Raw genomic sequence first — 18,982 nt, forward strand, 5'->3', positions numbered from 1 at the left:
TCCTGAAAGTATGTTTCTGTCATGGTTTTATGATTTTTGTTATCAGTATTCCACACCACAACATTATGTAGCACACAAGGAGTTAAAGAGTTAATGCTCCAGTTCCATGCTGTTGACCTTAGACACTCTTATGAGATGCTCCCCTTGGATCTTGGTTTCCAATTGCTAGCACCTGCAAGTATATAGTTGATAGTTCCAGGCACCTGGTTCTCAGAAGAGAAGATTTGTATCCCAGATTTTCACTGTTCCATTTCCATTTTCCGTTTAGAGGGAAAGATGAAACTTCCCGTGAGTCACAGAATGCTCCCTTTCTTTTACTTCTCATCTCTGTGGTGTGTACTCCCTACCCGTCTCGCCTTAGAGTAAGGCCTTTGGTTTTGGACACTCTCTCATTTAATTTGATTTATTGCCTTCAGTTCCAATTATATTGTATTATATTGCCTTGCATCCCACTATCACATTCAGTGAATTATTTTTCTCCCTTAGCTCACTGCCGCTGTTTTGTTCTTAGGTTCATCTCCCTATCCTTCCACATTTCCCCTCTCCTGGAGCATTGGCTGGTGGGTCCCTCCACCCCATTAGTCACAGAACTGGGCTGAACCAGTCCTAAACCTTTTACAATTTCTCCCCCAAATTCACAGAACTTCTTTCTGGAGATAACTAGGAATGGAGAATGAACTGCAAGAGAATTATTGATGCTGCGTTTCACCTTTTGGATATTTTATTTGTCACATACAGAGTGGATTCCTGAACTAATTTTCTATATAGTACTTTATAAGATGAGAAACTCAGTGAGAGGCTGTTCTTGTCCTTAAGATGCAGAACTATATACAAGCGAATTGCAAATGTGACTAGAGAGAGAAACATTGATTCTCTTTTTCTCTTTCTATGCCATAATCGTGTAGTTTCACCCTGGCAGGCAGCTAAGTAAAACACAGCTGCTCACTCACTCTCCTCAGGAGGCATAGGGTAGGAGAATCAAAAAGGTAGAAGTGTGAGAATTCATGGGTTGAGATAAAGGCTGGGGAATTGGTCTATAGATTATTATTCGGGCTAAGGGGGATCTGTGACACAAATGCAGGATGCAGGTGAAGTGCATTTTGGAATTGCACAGAATTTCTTGTGGGATGATTAGGAGCAGGGACAAAAGATGGAAAAAGGAGTTTAAGTGAGCTTCCTTTTCAATCAGCCTACAAGAGCTCCTCTACCCGCTCCCACCGCAAAACAGCCATCGCGGGGCAGGGTCCCATGCCAGCCTTACACCCGAGACCCTCTCAGCTGTTCCCCCACCCCATCCCCAGGCTGCTGGCTGCAATGCAAACTGCCCAGGGAGGGCCGCTCAGTGTCCGTACGTACCCTCCGTCGGCTCCAACGGGAGAAGCGTGCTTTCGGGAAAACATGCCGGAACGGCTAAGGCAGCTGCCCTCTGTCCTCCTCAGGAGCTTCCTCTCCTCCCACCTCAGCACGGAAAAGGGCACAGGCTCCCTCCCTCCCCCGATTTCCCAAGCCAGGCTTCAAAGGAGAGACAGCAAAGAGCACCTCACAGCTGTGGGGCAGGGAGCTCCTGGGAAGACGGACGCTACCTACCGACTGCAGCTAACGGGCCACACACAGGCTGCCCCGCCACCAGGGCGGACTCACGTGAGCGGAAAAGCGCCCAGGCCCCGTCAGCGCCCGCCTGCACGGGGGGGGGGTGGTGGTGCTGGGTAGTAGGGGCGTGTCCACACGGCGCGGCGGGGGACGAGAGCGGGCTGACATGGGTCGGGTGGTCGTGGAGCTCTTTTACGATGTGGTGTCTCCTTACTCCTGGCTGGGGTTCGAGGTGAGGGGAGGAAGTGTGGAGGGAGACGGCTCCCGGGGATCCCGCGGTTCACCACGGCCGCTGGCAAAGGGGCCGAGTAGGCACGACCGAAGGCCGGAGTCAGCCGAAGGGCGTCTCGTTTCCCTGCCCCTTAGGGCTTCCCTCGCTGCGACCTGAGCGGCACGGAGCCGGTGCGCTTATCGCAAGATCCCTGCTTCGTTTCCGTTTTGTGCTTGTTTCTGGTTTGCTTTGCTTTGCTTTGCCCGTAATGTGTTTGGATTTTTGTTTTTAATCCCGTTTGCCGGGGACCTTTAAGTTTTTTTTTTGTGGCGGGTTGAAAACCAGGGGGCGTTTAGGAGGCACGTCCCAGCCGAACGCTTATTTTTGCATGCAGATCTGCAGACATTTCTTGTCAATCTGGCTTGCCTTTCTGTGTTGCAGGTTCTCTGCCGATACCAGCACATATGGAATATTGATTTGCGCTTTTGTCCGGCCTTCCTTGGCGGCATAATGCAGTCAACTGGTAGCTAATGTGGGGAGGTTGGCATTCCTTAGTAGGATAGTTCTGTGGGCGATGGCAGAGCCAGCCTTAAACTCATTTTTGGCACCAATAGCAAAGTAAATATAGGGTCGTGGAGCTCAGCAGTGACCTAGAAATCGGCTGCAAGGAATTTTGTGCTGTTACCGCTGCGTACCCCACAAGTGCTGTATGCGGAATGTGTAAATGCCAAAGTTCCTCAGTCCTAAAATAGAATAACAATAATTCTACATGGAATGATTTTCTGAAAGTTTCGGGTTGAATTAAAACTAGAATAAATCTGTGGAACTCTTTATAATTTGTAGCATACGTGAAGGATCAAAGAATATTATAAAATAGCACTTGGGGCCTTATTAGGATTCCCTGAGATAAATCACAAAATTAACAATCCCCCGCCCTTGTTTACCGGTACGTGGTTGTTTACCTTAAAAGTCATCAATCTGAATCAATACAGATGCCTATCAGGAAGTTTTTACCATTGTTTAAAACTGGTTCTGCTAATTTAAACTACCAGTCTCTGTAAAACCAAAATAAATTGTGTTTTAAATCATAGTGTTACATTTGGAAAATCTGCATACGTTTTACTATTGCTGTATAAAATTGTTTTTCCTTGGGTATGTGTGTAGGTGAGATCTCATTTGTCATGTTTTGTTTTGTCCAGTGTTTTTATAGCATACTTGAAATCTTCTGCTTAAAATAGAACTTTTTCTGAAAGGTAACAAGCCTCCAGCATTGTTGCCAAAGCGTGCAGAATACCTGCGGAAGGATATAATAAGGATGGCAAAATATTATCAGGTGCCTTTAACAGTTCCAGAAGATGTCTTCCAACGTATCCTTGGTAAAAGTAAGTAAGAGATTTAGCTTAGACAACATTTGTCAATCGTTGTTTAAATCCTCCATTACAGTAAAGGTTAAGAAAAAAAGAGAAGCCTCTCATTTGTCTGATTGGATCTTGTGATTATTCTTCAGAGAAGATGATGTTGCCAATAGCCTGGCTTAAACTTCTTGCATCCCTCTAGAGATACCTGCACCCTCTGTTTCTCGAAAGTGCTTATGTAGCAATGCACATAGCATGGGAAATAATCAGGAAGAACTAGAGGTCTGCGTGCAGTCACGCAGACAGAGTGGGACAGCTCCTGTTAATGGAATGCTGTCATGGATGGCTCTGTCCTTTTAAGGAAAGGGAGACTGGTGAGGCAAGGTGGTGAAGTTGCCCTTTGTGTGAGAGAACAAGTAGAATGCGTTGACTTCCAGTTGAGGGGGAACGATGAACAAGAGGAGAGCTTATGGGTAAGAGTCAAGGGGTGGGCTAACATTGGTGACAGTGTTGTGGCTTGATCAGGAGGTGGAAGTGGAAGAGGCCTTCTACAAACAGCTGGAATTAGTCTGGTGATCCTCAGCAATGGTTATCATGGGGGACTTCAACCATCCTGATGTTTGTTGGATAAGCACCATGGCCAGGCACACAAAGTCCAGGCAGTTCATGCAATGTGTTGATAATAACTTTCTGATGGAGGTGCTGGAGGAGCCAGTGAATGGAAGTGTACTGCTTGACCTTGTTTTTACTAAAAAAGAACTGGTAGGGGATGTGATGTCTGAGGGAAGCTTGGGATCAGTGAATCCCTAAGAGTAAGAAATTGGAGAAAGGTGGCAGGAAGCCTGTGTGGAAGAGCAAGGAACTCATGGATAAATTGAAAGGAAAGAAGTTCTATGAAATGTAGAGAAAGGGCCTGTCTGCCTTGGAAGAATATGGGAATGTTGTCAGGGCCTGTAGGGATGCAACGAGGAAGGCTATGACCCTCTTGGAATTAAGCCTTGCAAAGGAGGTAAATGATAACAAGAAAAGCATTTTAAGTATGTCAGCAGTAGAAGGAAGACTAGAGAAAATGAGAGTCCCCTTCTAATTGAGGAGGGTGCCTTTGGTAACAGGTGATACTGAGAAGGAATTCTGAATGCTTCTGTTGCCTCAGTCTTCATTGCTAAGGCTAGCTCTCAGGAATCCCAGACCCTGGAGATAAGAGAGAGAGTTTGAGTAAAGGTGAACTTTCCATTGGCTGAGGTGGATCTGGTCAGAGAACACCCAGCCAGAGTCAACTCACACAAATCCATGGGCCCCGATGGGATGCGCCCACTGAGAGAACAGGCAGAGGTGGTTGCTGAATTACTATCATCTCTGATGTCAAGGGATAGAATCCACCCTCAGCAAGTTTGCTGATGATACAAAGCTGGGAATATTGGCTGGCACACCTGAAGGCTTTGCTACCATTCAACAAGACCTGGACAGATTGGAGAGATGAGTAGAGAGGAACCTGATGAGGTTTAACAAGAGCAAGTGTTGTCTTGCACTTGGAGAGGAATAACTGCATTGTGCATCAGTTCAGGTTAGATGATAACCTGCTAGAGAGAAGCTCTGCAGAGAAGGACCTGGTGGACAAAAGGTTGTCTATGAGCCAGCAGTGTGCCCTCATGGCCAAGAAGGCCAGTGGTATCCTGGAGTGCATTAGAAAGAGCATGGCCACAGGTCGAGGGAGATTATCCTCCCCCTCTACTCTGCCCTGGTGAGGCCACATTTAGAGACTACTGTGTCCAGTTCTGGGCTCCCCAGTTCAAAAAAGACAGGGATCTCCTAGAAGGAGTCCAGCAAAGGACCATAAAGATAATTAAGGGCCTGGAGCATCTCCCATGTGAAGAAAGGCTGAGTAACCTGGGCCTGTTCAGCCTGGGGAAAAGACTGAGAAGGTATCTGATAAATGTTTATAAATATCGCAAGGGAGGTGGGAGGCAAATGGTTGAGGCCAGGTTCTTCTCAGTGGTGTGTAGCCATAGGACAAGGAGTAGTACATTCAAGTACTACTTGAACATAGTAAGTTCCATACCAAAACGCAGAAGAAATTCTTTACAGTAGGGGTGATGACAGCAATGGAATAAGTTGCCCAGAAAAGTTGTGGCATCTCCTTCTCTGGAGATATTCAAGACCCATCTGGATGCCTACCTGTGCGACCTGTTGTATGGTGCCTGCTTTAGCAGGGAGGTTGGACTCGACAATCTCTCAAGGTACCTTCCAACCCCTGTGATTCTGTGAAGATGGATTCTCTGACCATAGCCTCTCCCTGTATCTGTTAGCAATATGAAATCTGTGTGTTTTTTAACCATGAAAGGAAAACTTCCAAATTAACACTGAAGATACAGTTCAGCAGAAATTTTACTATTTGGAAATAGTTACAAATAAGATTATACTGTATTTAGGTAATACTTCTTAAAACTCTTACCTGTTCGTGACTCTGTGCCATGTTTCAGCATGTTTCTTTGTTTCCACTAATTCCAGACAGTCTTGGAGCCATGCGTTTCATCACAGCCATTGATATGACACAACCAAAGTACTTGGAACCCTTATCTAGAGAGTTCTGGTTACGTTTTTGGTCACAGGTTAGTATTTATGAAGCCTTGATCCTTTCTGTCAACGTTTCTGACTCGCTTCGTTAAATGTGAAATGTGAGCAAAAGAAAGGAAAAGTCTTTCAATTAGAAGTCATGGAAGGAAACACGAGGTCATCAGTGTTCATCTTGGTTTCAGCTGGGCTAAAGTTAGTTTTCATGATGGTGGCTGATACGATGCCATGTTTTTGATTTAGGAGAAAAACAATGTGGTTAAAAAACTGATGTTTTAGCTGTTGCTGAGCAGTGCTGCACAGAGCCAAGGACATTTCAGCTTCTTGTAGGCTCTGCCTGTGAGGAGCTGGGATTGCTCAAAGAGCTGGGAGGGGACAGAACCAGGATTCTGTGATTCTGTATGTAATGATAAAAATGGGGTTTTTGGCTGGAGGGAAGCTGCTGCTCAGGGATTGGGTGGGCAATATTTGGCATATGGTGAGCAATAGAACTGCACATCACTTTTGTGCATACGTGTGTGTACGTGTGTATATACACACATATGTATATATTCACAATTTTCCCCTTCCTTTTCAGCCCTACTAATGTGTCTTTGTCTCAACCCACAAGTTTTACCTTTTTCCAGTTCTCTTCCCTATCCCACTGTAGGTGTAGAGGTGAGCCAATGACTGTGTGGAGCTGAGACTCTTGCCAGAGTAAACCACAGCAGTAATTCAGGAGTCACTGCAAGAAAAGAATTCACTTCTCGTTGTCTTAATTTGCTGTTCCTTATTATTTTCAGTATGTATTGAGAGTACTACAGACTGAGAGAATCAGCAGTTTGTGTCAGAACAATCTTTGATTAGGTAACTCAAATGTTTTCCTGAAAAAACTTCTCCAGCAAGGACAACTAATGTTGTTTTATTTCTGTTTTCTTAGGAAACTTCCTTTCAAGTCCAGAACTGAGCTCTTGTTCATGTTAAGCAAACTACTTATTTTCTTCTTTTAACAGCATGAAGATATCAGTCAGGTGGAGAGTATTTTGGCTGTAAGTCTCTTCTTTTTGTTAGTGCTTCTGCTTTTCTGGTTTATTCTTACTGATTACTTGGATCAGTAACAACCATGGAGACAGCTTAGTGTGCCTTTATTATTATAAATTTTTGAAATGACCACTCGGAGATTTTAAAATTTTCTGCTTGAAAAAAGTGGGGGTTTAACTTTCCTACCTGATCTGTTTCAAATTTTATTTATTTATTTATAATTCTTATACTCAGAATAAAAATCTCCTTTTCTCCTTTTTTTTTTTTTTTTTTTTTTTCCTAGTTCATGTAGCAAAACACCTGGAATGGAAAATGAATTATTATTAATTCAGTTTTCTTAACAGTGGTTAAAGAAATAAGTAGTCTCCAGGATGCCCTGAGGTTTTGATATTATGCATGGGTGAAATCTTCTTGTGAAATGGCTCACTTTGCCAGGAAAGTTGATGCTCCTTGAAATGATGGAGCGAGGTTTCACTATTAAATTTAGTGCTGTATTGCCATCTTATGTGTTTAGAAATTGCAGTTGTCTTATATAGTCTTTTGCAAGTGAGATTTTGTTTATTGCAGTTAAGGCTGTAATGGCATCTAAGTTTATGTGTCCCTATTTAAGGAATCTCCTTTCTATGTTTTTCTATGATTCTAAGATTTTATTATTAAGTTACTGGAACGTGAATTAAAAAAGAATTGCCTGTGCCTAAGAGATACAGGCTCTACTATCTGCCACTGCTATTTGAAACTTGCAGTCCAGCTGTTTCCCCAGTCTACTCGTTGCTTTTTTGTTTCATCTTAACACATCTCTTCACTGGAATTTCAGAAAATGGTGGCACTTTATTTATCTTTCCAAGAGACAATTTGAACTCCAAGTAATTTAGCCACTCCTTGGCAGTCTTTGAGTGTATCCATGTTCAGCATGACAGGGATGTAGGCATCTCCTCGTTTGCTTCTGTCTGTATTTTTTTTTTCCTGCCCCTACAGCAAATATTAGACCTTCCTCTCTTGTAGAAATAAGCCATCCAAAGCCGCAATAGGTTGCAATCTTTTTTCGTCTGAGTATTTAGAGGAGAATTTCTTTTACACAGTGTTTGAGAAATGGTATGTTGTTTACTTGATACAGTTCCACATGTGCCTGTTGTATTATTTATTTTTTTTAAGCCCAGTTCTTAGTTAGCAGTGACTTCTTGTAACTTCCTACAGAACCAATGTAGCCTCAGAATCCTGCCCCAGTCCTCCTGAATGCTCCTCCTCTGAAATGGTGACAATCAGATATTATGTCTGTGTGCAAAGATTGCAGTCTAAATGCTTTGTGTACCATGCTTGCACAGCATTTTGTATTATTATCAGATTACTCATGTGTATCTCCCACTCAAGCAGAGTTAAAAAGAGTTACTGATCCTCCTGGTATGGGAGGAGGAGAAAGTACAAGAAAATGCGGTTTCTAAGTGAAAGAAAAAGTGACTGTGAGCATTTTCTCTCAGGATTACTTTTACTTTTCTTGAAGGACAGGGGGAAAAAAAAAAAAAGCAGGTAGATGTTAGGAAATTAGTGTTCTTTGTGAGATAGTTTTTAAAAACACCATGAGTTACAAGTATCTGAGCTCCTACGTGGCCATACTTGTACTACAAACTGTTTCTGTCTTAGCAAACATTACACTCAGTATTTTCTCTGGAATGCCTGAATAAAAACCAGCACGTTTAGAGCTTCAGGGACTAGAAGTTAACAAATGAAATTGGATTGGGAATAAAGCAAGATAATGAGCAAGAAGGACTTCAAGAATATTTTGTGATTTTTTTTTTTTTTTTTTTTTTTTTTTTTTTTGTAATAAACTTTTTAAGTAAACTAATGTAATAAACATTGAAGAAAAAAATCAATTAGTCCATAGTAGGAATTAGAAAATGTTGTATTAGAGCATGCCTGATTTTATTGTCACTTGTCAGGTAGCAGAAAAGGCTGGGCTATCCTCTGAGCTCACCCAGAAGCTACTTGAGATGATTTCATCCCCTGAAGTGAAGAATCGTCTGAAGGACACAACTGAGGAAGCGCTAAAATATGGGGTGAGGTGCTTCCAGTGCCTTTTGATGTCACAGCTAGGCATTCCTTCCCCATTAAGAACACTGGGAAGCAAGGAACAATGAAGGTGATGGTTAGAAAGCACTATACAGACCATCTCTCTTTTGCTTTTTGAGCATGTACAAGCTAACTCACTGGTAATTTATTGCATTGTCATCTGGGAAGCCCATTCAGCCCATTCAAGTTGATTGACAAGAATGGGTAGCTACAGGGCCAGAATCAAGAAATACCATCTATCACTACTTCAGATAAAACTGTGGGTTTACCACATTGCTTTTTTTGCTCATTCAGGAGGGGCGTACAGTCTTTGGAGAGCCCTTTACTTTCTGATAGCTCCATTAGACTCATCTTTCAGAATGAAGTTCAAATGAAGAGAAGGCAAGAAAAGTCAACATTTTGGATTTTATTCCTGAACACTGATCATGTGCCTACAAAAGTTTCTCTCATTATAACATTCACAATTTAATCTCCATGCTGTCAATAGGCTTTTGGGATGCCTGCTGTTGTGGCACATGTTAGTGGAAAACCTCATCTCTTTTTTGGCTCTGATCGTTTGGAGCTGCTAGCTAGCATTATAGGTGAGTGTGTGAAATAGTAAATATGAATGAAATAGTGTTCATGTTCTTCAAATATAAAATAATGTTGAGTATACTTCTCAAGGGATGAAACTGCTTTCTGGAATGGATTTTAGTACATTTAGAGTGACCAAATATGTAGTCCTTTTCCCAGGGAAGAAACAATTTGAGTTCTCCAACCTTTCTCATTGGTATGGTTCAAGGTTTTGTGCACCGTGTGCCACTCTTAAATTGCTATTAAATTTGTTTAGATTTCAAAATGTTCATATTTAACTACTTGATACTGGACGTTACATATTGGATAAGATTAAGACTGAGTGACACTGACTTTCTGCTATTCTGACATTTTACCTTAAATCTGTTCCTCCTCAATAAACAACATGCTATCACAGCTCTTAAATCCGTAGTTCGTTGTTACATAACTACACAATTTTAAACAGAAATCCATTGACTGACCATCCTCTTTGATGGGAATGTACTTATTTTCATTTCTCTTAATAAACTGCAACTTAACTTGGTCACCTGAGTTAGAGGGAATCTGATCTTAGATTTGGCTGCACTTGGAGAATAGGAAAGCAGTGACTAGGAAGAGTTGTGTGTAATTAGGTCCAATGCATTTGTGGAAAAATGTCAGCAGCAGATCATCATTAATGTAAATTAAATTTTGTCATAGACTAAACAGAAGGAAACTTTTGGATGCTTGTTTTCTTTATTTGAATGGGTTTGGATTATTTAAAAATATTCTTTGTGAAAATGAGAGTAAAGAATATGAAGTTTTAAACAGCCATTTTGATCGTTTCTAATCCTAACTGGAATGTTCTTCCCTCTTCCACTAGTTTCCACTTCAAATTGTTTCTCTGATTGCCCAGCCTCTTACCATTCATACTCTTTCCTCTAGCCTCTGAAAAGAAGTAGTCCTTAAAACATTTGGCTTCAGCATAACATTCAGGACCTGCAGAATTTCTTATCTGTAACAGAGGAAATAATTCTTCCATACCACTTCATTTGTAACTATGCAGTAAAGGATGCTGGAAGATGCCTGAAGCATGCCATACGAGAGAAATATTTGTATTCCATCATCAGTATTTGCTCTTTGAAGGAAGAGTAGGAATAGACGTTCAGCTGCAGAAATGTGACTAGACAATTATTTATCTGTATTAAAATTTAACTCTTTATGTGCTGATTTGTCTTGCAGGTGAAAAATGGCTGGGACCAGTTCCCTCAGCTCCAAGCCCAAAACTGTGAAGTCTTGGGGAAATACCTAAGAATGAAAAGACAACGCTTACATATATAGTTGATCTTTGGTGACTATGTATCCAATTTTATAGAGAGATGGCTTTCTCTTCCTTAACTGCTAACTCTACAGATCAATTTCATTTCTAGTTAAGAAGTTTGAGATTTACCAATATGAACAATCTGATCTGTTCTTTACAAATACAAATGTATTGCTTTCAAAGATTAATGTTTAACATTAAAGATTTAACTTCTTTCAGGTTAAAACATAATCTTTTTTCCAACCGAAAGTATGAGGATTAAATTATTATGGGACCAATATCTTGATGTTTAGAGTTCTCATATCTTCCCACTTGTCAAACACACATACAGCCTAAGAGAAGTTGGCCACATTTGCCTTTTAAGTCCAAGATACAACAAGGATAGAAGAAGCACTGGACAAGGCATTCATGCTTCCTTTCATCTTGCAGCACAACGAGTGGTTAGACTAGTGGAAGAGAGAGAGAGAATTCAAGTCCAAAGCAAAATCTGGGAAACTAGTCAAGTATTTAAAAAATAATTGCTCCCTCAACTGGACAGTATTTATACCTGCACTCATGTGACTGACACTGGAGGTCACCACACATGCACATTCATAGGCACCAGCTCCAGCCCTTGCGGAAGTTTTTAATTAATGCCAATTTTGCAGTAGCATCCTTGGAAGACAGTGGCAAACATGATGTAAACTCAGTTGGCAACTAAACTCGACTATGCTTTGCTGCCTCAAGAGTGGCCTTGCTGCTGACTGTTCAACAGTGATCTAGGATGTGACTATGAGGGACTTGGTGTTATACAGTCTGCAGGGGGGAAGATATGCAAACAATAAGATTAAAATCAAAACACTTAATTTGCCACTCCTTCCTCTGACTGCAGTCCTTACAGTTTGCACATTAAAATTGTGTGAAAACTTGGCCTTATGTTGGCTGAATTGGAATAGCGTATTTGACTTGATTTGTGTGAGGCTTGATTTTTCAATGTTTTCTCACTGCCTCTGATGCATCAGTGAAGGAAGCAGAAGGCCTAGAAGCAGCTGGAATCTCTTTTTGTCTCTTAATTTTAAGGTAAAACATATGCTCAGTCATTGAACAGTGAGTCCTGGAACAAGGCAGAAAAAGAACAATATCCATGTTCTTATAGCTCTAAGTGTTTGTTTCCCCATCCACAATTTTTCCTTCTGACATCTCTTATGCATCTTCAAGAAATACCATGAAATTGGAGAACTCCTTTCTTCTTTTAACCAGTTCACCCTGGATCCAGTCTGAAATTTAAGGAAATGGGGAGTATAAAAGGCTACATTCACTGAGGAGTCAGAATGACAGAGAAGTTACCATCTACATGAATGCCATAGAGCTTTTATAAGTCCTTTCAAGCCATGTTGGACAGGTTTTTGACCATCATACCCCTGAAATTTCCTGCTCTTTATCAGTGTTACAAAACTAATTCTGAGGTGCTGGTAAAAATAGAGTGGCTGAGACCTTGTTTTAGGCCAGACCCACATCAATGACTTGATTCTCAGTGCTGTCTCAGAAATGGGTAAAATGCACTTCTGTGGAGGTAATGAGCTCTGGTGAGAAGTTGGGGAAAATGCAATAAATGTCTTGAATTAATTTGATGGTGGAAGCCAGGTTCTCATGAAGCTTTATCTTATGAAAGAGCTTGACTTAAGAAACAGACTATGTGGCAAAACTGCTGGTTTGGGAAATGGATCTCATGAAATGGATCTTACAGACTGTTGTGTACTTTCCTGAAATTATCTTCAAGGCTGCCGATGCACTTGAAATCAGTAGAGATGAAATGCTCAAAGACTGAGGTACTAAAATACCATTTACACGCTGCTGAGAAGATTAACAAAATCCAAACTCAAGTTTTTCCCTGTATCACTTGTTGCCTGCGATAACCACTAGTAAGTGATTACATGCTTTGCAGTTATTTCAGTGAGGATGCATATTGTTGCAACTCTGCAAACATACTTTGAGCAAAATTTGCCTGTTTGGGAGCAGAGGTCTGAGGAAGTTCTGCCTCTTGTCTACAGAGACCTAATCATGAGTCCATGGCTCTTGGCAGACACTGTCTGATGACTACCCCAGTAAATGCTGGTTAGCAGCTATATTTTTAGTCTAAGCATTCATATCTGGCATAGCAGGCATTTAAGTAGTCTCAGCACTAACTTTGGCTTCTTTACCTGGCTTGCCTTTCTGATCTGCTCTCTATAAATGTTATTCTACGGGGACATCAGTGGCCTAGTACCACTGTGAAGAGCTCTGCTGTTCATCTGATTGCTCTGAGTGCCATGAGGTGGCAGGGCAGCTAACAACTAAGCATCACTTGAACATTACAATGAGAACTTAAACCATTGTGTCTTGCAGCATGCACAGGGGTTTGCATTAAGCACTAATAAGTACTACCAACTTATCGAATTTGTGAATAGCTGGAAGAATTTTCTTCTCTTAAAGATGATGCCTCTTCTATCTAGCTATATACCGAGTTCCTCAGAGCTTCACACCTTTATCACTTTCAAGGTAGCATGATGTTTAGCTGTCAAAATAGAAAGGGTACCAGAAAATGAGACAGAGTATGAGCCGAAAGAGAGACTTTGAAAGATGCAGGCAAAAAGCGGACTTTGAATTCTAGAGAACAAGCCCAGAGCTGCATTCTTTGCTCTACTACAAACCTCACTAGGAAATTCAGTTGCATTTTGACATCTAAGGCAAACCTGTGAAACTGCCATGAAGGAGTAGGTACCACTAAGGCTAGGCTAAAAGCCAGTAAACAAAGACAGAGACAAGCACAAAGTCAGAAAATAAGCAAAAGAAAGTGGCTCACTAAAATAATGAAACCACAGAAAGCAGAGAGTATGTGCAGAGAAAGCTGGGCAAAAGAGAACAGCAAAGCAAGAAGAGAATAAAACCAAATGTAGATTATTGCAAATAGAGGTGTCTCAACAAGAAAAGTCCTTCTCCAACTTTCCCATAAGTTTCCCTTGGTCCTTTTTTCAGTTTGTGTATCAGCCTACTGTTCTACACAAAAACTAGTTTTAAAAATAAAGCAGGTTCTACTAGGTGACAGCATCATGCAGTCAAGCTAGAAAATGCTATTACTGAATACATCTGTGCAATTTGAATGCCAAAAGCAGCAGACAAGAACAGCTGTGATCATTTGATCTTGAAATTTAAGGCAGCTTTGTAACTCAGGTAATGAGAGATTCCTGCTGTAGCATGCTAAAGCAAGATATTGTTCAAAGGAACAATTATTTTCTTTTTGAACTTTACATGATCATATCAATATTTGTTATGGGACAGATGAGATGCAACTGTGTTTCAGCAGTATTTTAAAGCTGGAGTATTCCCTTTCCCAGCTTCATGATGTAATTCAAAATGGTGAGAAATTAGAAGTCAAAACTTGTAAATCACTGCCATTTGTTGTGAAACTGCTGCTTTAAGCAATGTGAATCTGCAGTAATCAGGGTTCTGTTCCATTTTTGTATGTATTGCAGTACTTAGATCTTGAATTTCTATCTATGATGTAGGTAACAACTAATAGATTAATTAATTTTAAAAAATCTAGAACAATTGTATGTATATTAACAAACCTAGGAATGTCTTACTCAAAGTGTTAAGGTCTATAACTTAATTTATAATCTGACTTTGAGGCTAAGAAACTTACTCCTGCCTTAGGTGGTAGGCACTAGCTTATGAGACACTGGTGCTTTAAAGACTACCCAGAAAGCAGTAGTTCTGGCAATAACTGTTGTCTGTCTTCATCTAGTTTTGGCAACATAATCATAGTCTCCTGCCTTTCTTTTTCTTTTCTTTAACTCGTATCCCATGATCCAAATGGCAAATTGAACTACAGAAGAAAGTGCATATGGGTCAAATTCATGAATTCCATTATCACTGAGTAAGATCAAAGCTTACAGTGGGCATCCAAACTGTCTTAAATTTCTTCAGGAAGAAAAAAAAAAAGAAAAAAGAAGAGTTTAGTCTGATTTTTATACAGTACATTAATTGTGGCTGAATAATTATTGGACAACTTACTAAAGGGAAACACTAAAACACTTGGATTCCTCTCCATGCTCCAAGATGTTTTCTTTGTTTTTAGTTCTGCTTAACTCAGTTCATTCTTTGGTTAGGGATAACTAAAGTTTCTCCGTATTGCATAGATGAATGCAAATTATCTGCATTCATTTAAATGTAATTTTGTCTAGGAACATTTGCTTGTATTGCCGTACTTAGTCTATTGGCAGTCGGTCTCCTATCAAGACTGGTAGCACACAGATAGGAAACTTCAGTACTTGCAAAAATGAGAATAAATTTATCACCCCCATTTTGCTTCCTAAAATTTCTAGCGCAAAGAATTGCTCTTAATCCCATCTTTTCTTCTACCTCAAAAACTGACAGAATTTCTAGAGAATAGAATTTCAAGAACTTTAATTTCACTTTGTCCTACGAAAGTGCAGGCTCAACTTCGCTATCTCCTGTGCCTCACACAGACGTGTAATCTTTTATTACCTTCTTCCCCTTCACATATTATCATAGATACATTGTAAATGTTGCAAACGATGACATCACCACAACTTCTTACAGCTATCAGCAAATGCACTCAAGACTACACGTCTATAGACTCTTGGTTGGGTGAGTAGATTTCACATAGACTGAAAAATGTCACAGTGTTCATCCACTTTAACTGTGCCTCTTGGCGTAAGTCAGAAGTCCGTACATAAACCTACATGTTTGCTTGTGTACCTTTATACAACATATTGGAAAAACAAAATCTCTGCGTGGAAGAATGAAGAGTAGATATGACACAGCAAAAAATTACCACTCCTGGACCTTGTACTATCAACTTGGCTTAAGGATCCAGCAAGGTTTTCTGGCAAAAATTGCAGGAGTGAAAATGCTGCACGAGTGAGCAGAAGGGAGAAGGAGAGAGAACCTCAGCCAATGTAATGAAAAGTTTAGAGGGGATCACTGGGATCAATTCCACTGTGCTTTATGTAAGGCACACAGATAGCAGGGGTAACTTGATTTGCAGAATGATTACACTAGGATTTTTTATGGCCTCTGGCTGGATAGGCATATCAATCGTTAAAAACAGCACTGCATCATTTCTGTGATATGAGGCTTCAGGATGTTTGCACAGAGACCTCTGGAAGACAGAGAGCAAGAGAACCACAGTTAATCACAAGGCCAAAGGGAAGGTGAATGCTTTTACTTGATGATAGCCAATTTTCATTTACACTTATTTTCTGCTTCTGTTGGTATTTCATGCAACAAGTAGACATGAGCGACACACCTTCCACAGGGAACCAACTCATGCACCTGCTTGGTCTACATGTGGTGTCACAGAGGCAAAAGGAGCAAATAAAGTTCACGTATTTGTGAGGGAGTGTGTGGCCAGATTAGATCCATGTGGCAAATTAGAACCCGCTCCCCCATTAGTACCTGGTATAGTTATCCAGTGACAGATATCAGGCCAAAGGGTACGGTACCAAAGGCCAGGATACGCCCCAGTGCAAGTGGAGTTGTTGACTCAAGACAAAAACACAGCTTGTATCCTACCACAGAGGGCAGACCTACCCCTTCTCATACCTGTTAAACATCTGTACTAATCCCCTTGAGTTTGTTAAGTTCACAGGACCACTGGTGGGAGCAACAGCACTCCAGCATGCCTCAGTGTCCATGAGGAAACATCACGACACCCAGTGGTGGCCTGTTGACCTTTCAGGAACAGGTGAGCACAGACCTGTAGCACTACTGGTCCTTGAAGATATGCCTCCTGAAGGAACATCAAGTGTTGGCCCTACAGAACCACGAAAAGACTGTCAACAATCACCTTCAATGTCTTGATACCCAGCATTGCAACAGGTAATTTATGTGTATCGTGATGTACATCGTACTTTGGATTGCCAAAACAGCAGGAGCTTACCCCCAACTTCCTCAGTCGTTGGTTCAAGCTGTGAAGGGGTGGAGTGCAGTGGAATTGCCAGGTCACTGCCTGAACAAATGGTTGAGCACCAGGTGAGAAGGTGTGCTTACCCCGGGAGCTCAGGTACAAGCAATGCATCTGAATGACTGGAAGGAGTGGAGACTGGATCCATCCCTCCTCACCCTCATTTAAGGATTAGCAGCTGAGGGAGCAGTATCTCTCTGGATATCTCTTGTGCTCCTCTCCAGCCATCACAGGTCATTGGAAGGGGTGAGCTAATTTTGTTTTGCTATTGTTCCACCGTGCCTGAATCCTATTAGAAGGCACTGTCATTGCCTTTTTTTGCCATACAAAAGGGAAGGGACTACCTATCTGCTATTAGCCTGTCATATTTGATCTTACATGAATTTCCAATCAGTACACAGGAACACTGAAAGCACTTTTTCGTGTCACTGAATTTACAAAATGTTACTTCTATGTTTCTGGATAGTTTTAACACTAGGAATTAGGAAAGCATGTGCACAGAATCACAGAAACACCAAGACTGGAAGAGACCTACAAGATCATGCAGTCCAACCACCCACCTATCACCAATAGTTCTCACTAAACCATGTCCCTCAACACAACATCCAAACGTTCCTTGAACACTTCCAGGGTCGATGACTCCACCACCTCCCTGGGCAGCCCATTCCAGTGCCTGACCACTCTTTCAGAGAAGGAGTATTTCCTAACATTCAGTTTAAATCTCCCCTGGCACAGCTTGAAGCCATTTGCTCTAGTACTATCACTGGTTACACAAGAGAAGAGGCCGACCCCCAGCTCCCTACAACCTCCCTTCAAGTAGTTATAGAGAGCAAAATTAACTTGTTATAGAGAGCACATTTTAACTAGTGTTATTAAATGGTTAATTAAGAAAGTTTAAGGAAGGAGAGAGGAGGTAGAAACTACTTGCCAAAATGTTCATTATTTTTTTCATGTCTTATTAAGAAGCTATTAGGATTAAGTGTCAAGCTCTTGCACAGACAAGTCCTGCTTGGAGACAGGAACGTATTCAAGTCAAGATGCCCATCTTCTATACTCTGTGTGTGTACAGTTGTCTGTAGACAAAAGAGCTTCAGTGGCTCCTGTAGATCCATTCCACTAGATTTTTAGCTTCTGTATGGCTGTTATGAAGGGAACATTCAAAGCATTATATATGACAAATTGGATCTAATGATCACAGCTCACTCAAATATTTTGCATTTTAAGGTAGCCTGGAGCATGTTTCATATCTGCCAGAGCAAGACCTTTAACGTCAGCTTCTCCTAGCTTAGAATTTGGGAACCACTACTTGTCACTTCCTAGTAGAGAGTAGCTCATGAATCTCACATGCTTATATGCTGTGAAATGTACCATGTGTGTAACACTTACGGTGAAATACCATAGAGAGAAAGTGCTGAAATATGTTGAGTAACTCAAAAAGCTAAAAGAGGCAATAAAGATAAGACAACTTCAATATATTAAATATATTTATTCATTCAGAAATACTGCAAAACACGGCCGGTCTCGACCTACAAGCAGTATTGAAACCTAAAGCCCCAGGCATATTACATGCCAGCATGCAATAGGGAGAACAGTAAAGGCAAGGCCAATATAGGCCAAAGATATTTCCTCATGAGGCTACAAAATATATTTTGGAGGAAATGAAGGCTAACATACTTCTCCCTTGGCAGAGCCAATCAATAAAAGGAGCTGGGACCTAAATTTCCACTAAGTATCACCTTCTTAGCACCCTTCCTCAGCAGATTTCTTCATTCTCTTTCTTTGCATTGCATTTCCCAAACTAGGTCATCCATCTCTAGTGCTTACTAGAGACAGAGGTGGAAATGTGTTCTCCTGCTTTTGACTTAATTCTCTTTCTGAATAAGTCTAAGGGAAGAAGAGGTGCTCAAGGTAGCCTTCTTTCCCCCAGCATTTGTAGAGTCTGATTCAGTGACTGCTGATTGGACAATGGGAAGAGCCTAGAAACAAAATGCTCCAAAATAATTTTTGTCCTTCTTCCTCTCCATGACTCCTGCTCCAGGGACTGCCAGTGGAGCATTATGTGGTGTCACTTGGTCTTTCCACAGTCCTTGAGGTCCTCTAAGTTCATGCTCCTCTTAGCCAGTACTCTCATTTCACCCAAAAAGCCTTGCCAGTATCTTCAGTGAGGTAAACAATTAGTAGCATCCGGTCCACTCCTGATTGGCTTGATGTCCCCACTCAGATGTGTCTGAGAAGGGAAAACACATGCACACAAAACGTGTGTACTTTTCCTAGGATTTGGACATACACAGTACAGTGCTTGATTTTCAGATGAAACTTGGAAAGAGTCCCGATCCTGGGGAGTTTGCTACCTTGTTACTTAGGCTGGGTTC

The 18,982-nt window shown here is 41.2% G+C and overlaps 1 protein-coding gene across 1 annotated transcript; it reads left to right on the plus strand.

The window, feature by feature from the left end:
• Nucleotides 1-1,756: 1,756 nt before the first annotated feature.
• On the plus strand, nucleotides 1,757-10,634 carry GSTK1 (glutathione S-transferase kappa 1; the record flags this gene model as incomplete). Its single annotated transcript, XM_079541456.1, has 8 exons — nucleotides 1,757-1,822; nucleotides 2,243-2,324; nucleotides 3,055-3,183; nucleotides 5,665-5,765; nucleotides 6,720-6,755; nucleotides 8,682-8,798; nucleotides 9,299-9,392; nucleotides 10,585-10,634. The coding sequence occupies 8 exons, from the start codon at nucleotides 1,757-1,759 to the stop codon at nucleotides 10,632-10,634; spliced, it is 675 nt and encodes a 224-aa protein (XP_079397582.1).
• Nucleotides 10,635-18,982: the final 8,348 nt, after the last annotated feature.

Source organism: Tetrao urogallus (genome assembly GCF_951394365.1).
Source record: "Tetrao urogallus genome assembly, chromosome: 1".
In the NCBI taxonomy this organism is placed as follows: Eukaryota; Metazoa; Chordata; class Aves; order Galliformes; family Phasianidae; genus Tetrao; species Tetrao urogallus.